This window comes from Dryobates pubescens, chromosome 31 (assembly GCF_014839835.1).
Source record: "Dryobates pubescens isolate bDryPub1 chromosome 31, bDryPub1.pri, whole genome shotgun sequence".
In the NCBI taxonomy this organism is placed as follows: domain Eukaryota; kingdom Metazoa; phylum Chordata; class Aves; order Piciformes; family Picidae; genus Dryobates; species Dryobates pubescens.
The window spans coordinates 9,385,632-9,393,168 of record NC_071642.1 but is presented as its reverse complement, the minus strand read 5'-3'; the positions used below and the strand labels follow the sequence as shown (position 1 = coordinate 9,393,168).

The 7,537-nt window shown below is 64.9% G+C and overlaps 1 protein-coding gene across 1 annotated transcript; it reads left to right on the top strand.

Annotated features, from left to right (window-relative positions):
• The first annotated feature begins 1,044 nt into the window (after nt 1–1,044).
• TGOLN2 (trans-golgi network protein 2) lies at nt 1,045–6,075 on the top strand. The gene is made up of 6 exons (XM_054174924.1): nt 1,045–1,384; nt 1,442–1,504; nt 2,142–2,528; nt 3,339–3,607; nt 4,901–4,984; nt 5,874–6,075. Exons 1-6 carry the CDS (start codon nt 1,045–1,047, stop codon nt 5,877–5,879), a joined length of 1,149 nt encoding a protein of 382 aa, XP_054030899.1. The 3' UTR covers nt 5,880–6,075.
• The last annotated feature ends 1,462 nt before the right edge of the window (nt 6,076–7,537 follow it).

Below are 7,537 nucleotides of genomic sequence, written 5' to 3'. Positions count from 1 at the left end.
TGGGAGAGTTGGGGCTGTTCAGCCTGGAGAAGAGAAGGCTCCAGGGAGAGCTCAGAGCAGCCTTCCAGTACCTGAAGAGGCTGCAGGGGAAGCTGGGGAGGGACTCTGGACAAGGGCTGGGAGGGACAGGCTGAGGGACAGTAGCATTGGGCTGGGAGAGGGGAGACTGAGCCTGGAGATGAGGAAGAAGTTGTGGAGAGTGAGGGTGGGGAGAGCCTGGCACAGGCTGCCCAGGGATGTGGTTGAGCACACATCCCTGCAGACATTCAGGATCAGAGTGGATGTGGCCCTGGGCAGCCTGATCCAGCTGGAGATGTCCCTGCTGAGTGCAAGGGGGTGGACAAGACGCCCTGGGAGGATCTCTTCCAACCCACTGCAATCTGTGCCTCCGTGAAGTTTAAACCTAAAGAAGCTCCTCACTGCCAGAAGGACTTCGAGGGCTGGAGCAGGGCCAGAGAAGGGCAAGAGGGCTGGGGAAGGGTCTGGAGAGCAGCTGAGGGAGCTGGGGGGGTTGAGCCTGGAGACGAGGAGGCTGAGGGGAGACCTCGCTGCTCTCTACAGCTCCCAGGCCAGGCTGTTGGTGGCTGCCTGGGCCATGGGGGCACTCTGCTGGCTCCTCTCCACCTGGCCTCAACCAACACCCCCCCGAGGTGTCTCATGGACAACTTACTGCCCACTGTCCAGAACTGAAGCCAGGACTCTGGCTCTGGTAAGGCAAAGTGGAGGGGCAGGGCAGCCTCCCTTGCCCTGCTGCCAACGCTGTTCTTCCTACCCCCCCAGGACACCTCTGGAGTGCTCTTGGCCACCAGGGCACATTGCTGGCACCTGGGCACCTTCTTGTCCCCCAGCACTCCCAGCTCCTTCTCCCTGGAGCTGCTTCCCAGGAGGTCCTCCCCAGATGTTGTGCTGCAGAGGGCCGGTGGCGGCTGCGGGGTGCCGGTGGCGGCGCCGGTGGCACCTCCTGAGGCTGCTCCCAGCCCTGCCAGCTGCCCTGGCAGGGGGCGCTCCGGAGCGCACTTCCCACCAGCGCGCTCCCATCAGCCCATGCGGACCCACCCTAATTTGCATAACCCCACCCAGCATCGCATGTCAATCACGCAGCACCCCTTTGGCCACGCCCCTTCCGTCTCCTTCCCCGCCCCCTCCCCGCCCTCCCCCAGCCGCGCCTCGCGCCCGGCCGCTCCCGCGATATCTGCTCCCGGAAGTGACCTCAGCCGAGCCGGAAGCGGCGCAGCCGAGCCGGAAGCGGCGCAGCCGAGCCGGAAGCGGCACAGCCGAGCCGGAAGCGGCGCAGCCGAGCCGGAAGCGGGCGCTGAGGCGGAAGCGGACGCTGAGGCGGAAGCGGGCGCTGAGGCGGAAGCGGACGCTGAGGCGGAAGCGGGCGGTGGTGGTGGTGCTGCAGCCATGCTGCTGCTGCGGCTCCTCCTGCTGCTGCTCTCAGCGCTTTGCGTCGTCCCCTCGCGGCAGAACCAGAAGCTGCCTGCGGTGTTCAGAGTCAGACGAGGTAAGAGCAGGGCCCGGGGCGGGCAGCGCTGCGGCCGGGGGCGGCTGAGCGCGACCCGGGAGGCTGAGGGCTCGGTAGTGCCGGGCAGGGCAGCGGTGTAGCCGGGACAGCGCTCGGGCTGTGCTGGGTCTGACACGGGCGCTGGGTTGGCAGGCCTTGGCTCGGTCTCTTCTCCCCGGGAACAAGGAGCAGGACCTCAGGGTGCCCCAGGGGAGGTTTAGGTTGGAGGTTGGGAAGGGTTTATTCCCCAAGAGGGTTGTCAAGCCCCAGAACAGGCTGCCCAGGGCGGTGGTGGAGTCCCCACCCCCGAAGGGGTTTCAGAGTCCTGGGGATGTGTCGGTGCTGTGGGTTGGTGGTGAGCTGGCAGTGCTGGGTTAAAGGTTGGGCTGGATGAGCTTCAGGGTTCGTTCTAATCTAAACGGTTCTGTGATTCTGCCGTTGAGCTGGGGGCATCCTGCAGAGGGGCCAGGGGCTCCCCTGGGGCACTTGTCACCCCTTGGGTCTGCCCTCCCCCACTTGCAGGGCAGTTTCCTTCCTCTTTCGACAGCTGCCTCAGGGGAGCTGCCTCGGCCAGCCCTGCTGGCTGCTCAGCCAGCCGTGGGGGCAGGCAGTGACTGTGACCTCTCTCTGCTTGCAGAGGTGCCGGGGCAGACAGCAGCCGAGCACTCTCCAATAGCCCCAGGGGGATCCAAGCTGCCTTCACAACATGGCTCCCAGGCAGCTGGAGGGGCTGCCCAGGCAGATGCAAAGACAGGGCAGCAAGTGGCCCAGTCTGAGTCAAATCCAGCTGAAAAGAGCAAGCAGAATGGAGAGGTGGCAGACACCAGCCAGGGCAGCACAGGTGTGACTGGGACAGGCGGGCACACGGGGCAGGAGCCTCGAGACAGCGGCGCAGGTGGCAGCCAAGGCAACCAGAATGGCAATGGCCAGGGTGGCACTGGCCAGGGTGGCACTGGCCAGGGTGTCCAGAATAGCGATGGCCACAGTGACACTGAGAACAACCACAACCAGCAGGATGGCACCAGTGAGAAGGAGCATGGCCAAAACAGGGGCAGCAGCACTCAGACCACCAGCCAGAACAGTGGCAGCAGCAATGGAGGCAGTGGCAGCAGCAATGGAGGCAGTGGCAGCAGCAATGGAGGCAGTGGCAGCAGCAAGCAGGGTGAGGAGGGCAAGGAGAACAACCCAGGCAGCACCAGCACAAACCAGGACAAGACCAAGAGCCAGGGCAGCCACGACAAGGAACAGGACAGCAACAGCCAGAGGTCAGCTGGCAATGGAGCTGGTGGCAGTGATGATGCCAACCACCAGGGCAGCAATAATGGTGACAACCAGGGCAGTGATGGTGACAACCAGGGCAGTGATGGTGACAACAAGGGCAGTGATGGTGGCAACCAGGGCAGTGATGGTGGCAACCAGGGCAGTGATGGTGACAACCACCAGGGCAGCAGTGATGGTGGCAACCAGGGCAGCAGTGATGGTGCCAACAAGGGCAGTGATGGTGGCAACCAGGGCAGCAATGATGGTGGCAACCAGGGCAGCAATGATGGTGCCAACAAGGGCAGTGATGGTGCCAACCAGCAGGACAGCAATGATAGTGCCAACCAGCAGGACAGCAATGATGGTGCCAACCAGCAGGGCAGGGATGATGGTGCCACCCAGCAGGGCAGGGATGATGGTGCCACCCAGCAGGGCAGTGAGGGTGCCACCCAGCAGGGCAGTGAGGGTGCCACCCAGCAGGGCAGGGATGGTGCCACCCAGCAGGGCAGTGAGGGTGCCACCCAGCAGGGCAGTGAGGGTGCCACCCAGCAGGGCAGTGAGGGTGCCACCCAAGGCAGTGACGGTGCCAACCAGGGCGGCGATGATGCCAGCCAGGACAACCCAAACGCCTCTGCAGCTGATGACAGCAGCATCTTGGAGGATGAAGAAAGCCTCGATGAGGGTGAGGCTAAGGATGGTGGTGATGCCTCCTGGACCCAGCAGAGGGAGAAGAGCTTCCCTGGTGCCAGGGGGCAGTCAGAGAGCAGCCACTTCTTTGCCTACCTGGTGAGCACTGCCCTGGTGGTGGCCGCGCTCTACGTCGCCTACCACAACAAGCGCAAGGTGAGCAGCAGCCCAGAGCCGGCCCTGCCCTGGGCCCTGCTTCCTTCCCCCTGCAGACTGCCCCCTCCAGAGCCACATGGGGCCCATGGGCTTCTCATCCCATCCCAGCACTGCACAAGGGCCCAGAGGTGACCCCCTTCACATCGCCCCCCTGGCCCCTTCCCCAGCCCCAGGCCTGAGGGGCAGCCCGGGGCAGAGCTGCCCAGGGAGGCAGGCAGCCAGCAGTGAGTGGCCCCCAGCTGAAGGCAGTGCCCTCTGCCTCCCTTCCCAGCCCTCTCCCCCACCCCAGGATCAGTCTCATAAAAGCTTCCCCCCCCCCGAGCTCCTCTCCCCAACCCTGGCACTGCCAGGCACGAGGCACTGCCTGTAGTGTTGTCAAGGCAGGGTGGGCACACAGCTGGGCACCCCGGGGTCTGAGCCACCCTCAGAAAAGGGAGGAGGGGGCTCTGGTGCCGCCCCCACCCCTGGGAGCCAGCCCCAGGCCTCGGCAAAGCGCGGAGAGGAGAAAGTCATCCCCCGAGGCCTTGGCACTGAGCCAGCCCAGGCCTGGCGACCCCCCCTGGGCTTCCAGGTCCTGTCCTGGGGGAGGGCTGAAGGGAGGAGGCCTGGGGGAGGTGCAGAGGTGGTGTGGAGCTGCAGAGGCTCCTGTCACATGATGGCACAGCAGGAGTTCTGCTTGCGAGCCTGCAGGGAGGAGAGTGTGGGCAGCAGGGCAAGGGAGGCTCTGCTGCCCTCTGCCCTGCCCTGGGGAGCCCACAGCTGCACTCCTGGCTCCAGCTCTGGGCTCCCCAGTTGCAGAGCCTGGGAAGTGCTGGGGAGAGTCCAGGGCAGGCTGGGAAGCTGCTGAGGGGCCTGGAGCAGCTCTGGCAGCAGCAAAGGCTGAGAGCCCTGGGGCTGAGAGCCTGCAGAAGAGCAGCCCCAGAGGGCAGCTGAGCAATGCTCAGCAAGAGCTGAAGGAGCTGTGGGGGGCAGGAGGCTGGGGGCAGGCTCTGCTGAGTGGTGCCCAGGGACAGGCCAAGGGGCACAAAGTGGCAGGCAGGAGGTTGGATCTGAGCAGGAGGAGAAAGTAGTTTGGTGTGAGGGTGCTGGAGGCCTGGAGCAGGCTGCCCAGAGAGGTTGTGGAGTCTCCTCTGGAGAGCTTCCAACCCCCCCTGGGCACTGTGCCCCTGGGCAAGCTGCTGTGGGTGCCCTGCTGGAGCAGGGCTTGGGCTGGGGGAGCTCCAGAGGTCCCTCCCCACCCCCCAGGCTGGGTTCCATGGTGTGCCCCTGCTGCCCTCTCCCCTCCCCCCACAGATCATTGCCTTCGCTCTGGAGGGGAAGAGGTCCAGGAGCAGCCGGAGGCCCAAGGCCGGTGACTACCAGAGGCTGGACCAGAAGGTGAGGGGAGAGCAGCCCCAGCCAGGGCTGTGCTGCCCACTGGGGATGCAGAGGGGCACTGGGCCCACCCTGTGCTGCTGCTGGGGAGCAGATTCCTTAGCAAGCCTCCACTGTGGGTGTCAGAGCAGGGTGGGCAGAGAGCAGCAGCAGCAGAATTGGGCAGGGCTGGCCCAGGAGGGTCCCAGGCTGGGCTGCTGCAGGTCCCAGGCTGGGCTGCTGCAGGTCCCAGACCCCAGCTGGGCTTTGCTGGCAGGGGAAGGGTTGGGTCTGGGGACTGTGCCCATCCTTCCTCCCCTGCAGGCATTCTTGCCCTGCTGCCCTTGGGGCCACCAGTGCCTGTAGTTGCTGCCTGCACTGGGCAGGGGAGGCAAGGGATGGAAATCAGTCACCCAGAGCTGAGTCTGTGCCTGGCAGCAGGTTGGCAGCAGCTGGGGAGGGGCTGTGCCAGTGCAAGTGTCAGTCCCTTTTGGCAGCTGGGGAGAGAGCTGCAGGTAAGCTGCTGCTTGGCCTTGGCAGCTCTGCAGGGCACAGGGTGCTGTGGGCAGTGCCCTCCTTTGCCCCTTGCAGCCCCCTGAGTGCCTGGGAGAGGGTTTTGCTGCCTGGGGAAGGGGTTTCCTGCCTGGGAGAGCACTGTCCTACCACAGGCACCATTTCTGTTCAAGCTTCCCTCTGCAGGGAGCATTGTGGAGGTTGTTCCTTGCTCAGGAGCTCCCTGAGGTGCCCCTGAGGCACAGGAGAGCAGCCAGGCCTGCTTTATGTGGTTGGGGGTTGGGTTTGAAGGCTGCTGGGGCACCCCCAGCTCTCTCCTCAGCTCCCTCCCAGGCTGCCAGAGCAAGGAAGCAAGGCTGAGCTCCCAGCTCTCTGAACCCTTTCTCTTGTGCCTCCCCAGCTCTAGGTTCCCACCTTGGATCTCCAGTGGGCTGTTGGTTGGCCTCCAGCTGCATGGAGCAGGGCCCTGTGCTGCTGCCAGCTGTGGCTGTGCTGCTGCCAGCTGTGGCTGTGCTGCTGCCAGCTGTGGCTGTGCTGCTGCCAGCTGTGCTGTGCTGCTGCCAGCTGTGGCTGTGCTGCTGCCAGCTGTGCTGTGCTGCTGCCAGCTGTGGCTGTGCTGCTCCTTGGCCTTCAGGCAGAGGGGAGCTGCTTCTAGACTGGCACCACTGCACCTTGGCACCCTTGGGCCTTGCACTTCTCCCAGCACCTTTCTCCTCTCCCAGCTGAGTTTGTGTCCTCCTCAGGCCCTTGGCCTGCAGCCTGTGGGCCAGCAGGCCCTGCCAGAACTGCTGTGTCCAAATGGAGTTGGATTTGCCTTCTGCTGTACTCAGCCCTCCTCTTGAGGGGGCTGAGAGAAAATCTGCCTGAGAAATGAGCCACTGGAGCCCTCCCCCTGCCTCACAGCTGCCTTCCTGCTCCTGCCTGGGCACAGAGGTTGTCCTCTGCCTGCTTCTGGGGAGCACCACTGACTGCACCTGAGGCAGTCCCCCAGGGACTCTGCCCCCTCTGGCCCAGACCCTCTCTCTCAGCCCCATCTTGGCCCTTGGTTTGCAGCTCCAGCCTCCCCCCCCCAGGCTGTTCCTGCCCACAGCTCTTCCCTGCCATGGCCAGGCTCAGCCCTGGGCTGTTGGAGGCTGTGGGCAGGGCAGGCTCAGGAAGCTTCCTGCCAGAGCTCTTGTTGGGGTTGTAGCAGGGGAGGAGCAATTTCCTCCCCCTTGCAAAGCATCCTTGGCTGACAGGGAAGTGCTTGGCTGACCCTGAGGTGGTTGGGGTGAGGGAAGCTTGCAGCTCTCCAGGCCTCCTCCTCCAGAGCTGAGGCCCTGCAGGGTGTAGAGCTCACCATGGCTGCCTCTGGCTGGAGCTGTGCCACACTGCTGCCTCCTGGGAGGGGAGGAGCTGCTGGCCCCTGGGCTGCACAGTCCTCAGCACTGCCTCTGGCCAGGGCAGGGCCCTGCAGGCTTCCTCCTGCCTGCCCCTGAGTCACCAGCAGGTCACCTCCTGGGCCCCTGACACAGAGTCATCAGGTGGCTTGCACTGGAGTCAAAGTCCAACCAAGTTCCAGCCCCACTGCCAGGGACACCTCCCACCAGCCCAGGCTGCTCAAGGCCTCCTCCAGCCTGGCCTTGAACTCCTCCAGGGGGAGGCCATCCCCAGCCTCCCTGGGCAGCCCCTTGCAGTGTCTCCCCCCCCCTCCCTCTCAGCAATGTCTTCCTGGCAGCACCAGCACAGCCTCACCCTGCACCCCATGGCACTGCCAGCCTGCCCAGCAGGAGTTTGGTGTGGCTGGGAGTGCCCCTGGGGCACTTGGGCCCTTTGGTGGAGCTCCTCAAGCTGGGTGATGGCCTCCCAGGCACAGCTGGAGGTGCTCCAGCAAGCAGCAGGCTTTGGCTGCTGAGGTGGAGCTGGGGGGGGGGGGTTGGGGTTTATGGCCCCAGGGAGGTTTGCTGGGATCAGGATGGTTGTGAGGAGGCTGTGCAGTGCCTGCCTGCCTCCTGCTTGTGTGGCTGGGAGGCTCCTGGAGCCCTTCAGGGGGCTGCAGCCATGCCCTGAGCTCTCTCTGGCCCT

What these genes read in the sequence shown, in the direction of transcription:
- TGOLN2 (XM_054174924.1), top strand. Translation starts at nt 1,045, where the DNA reads ATGCGGACCCACCCTAATTTGCATAACCCCACCCAGCATCGCATGTCA. An exon ending in CGCTGAGGCGGAAGCGGGCG is followed by an intron (nt 1,385 to 1,441) that starts GTGGTGGTGGTG and finishes TGCTGCTCTCAG; the next exon opens with CGCTTTGCGTCGTCCCCTCG. An exon ending in CCTACCACAACAAGCGCAAG is followed by an intron (nt 3,608 to 4,900) that starts GTGAGCAGCAGC and finishes CTCCCCCCACAG; the next exon opens with ATCATTGCCTTCGCTCTGGA.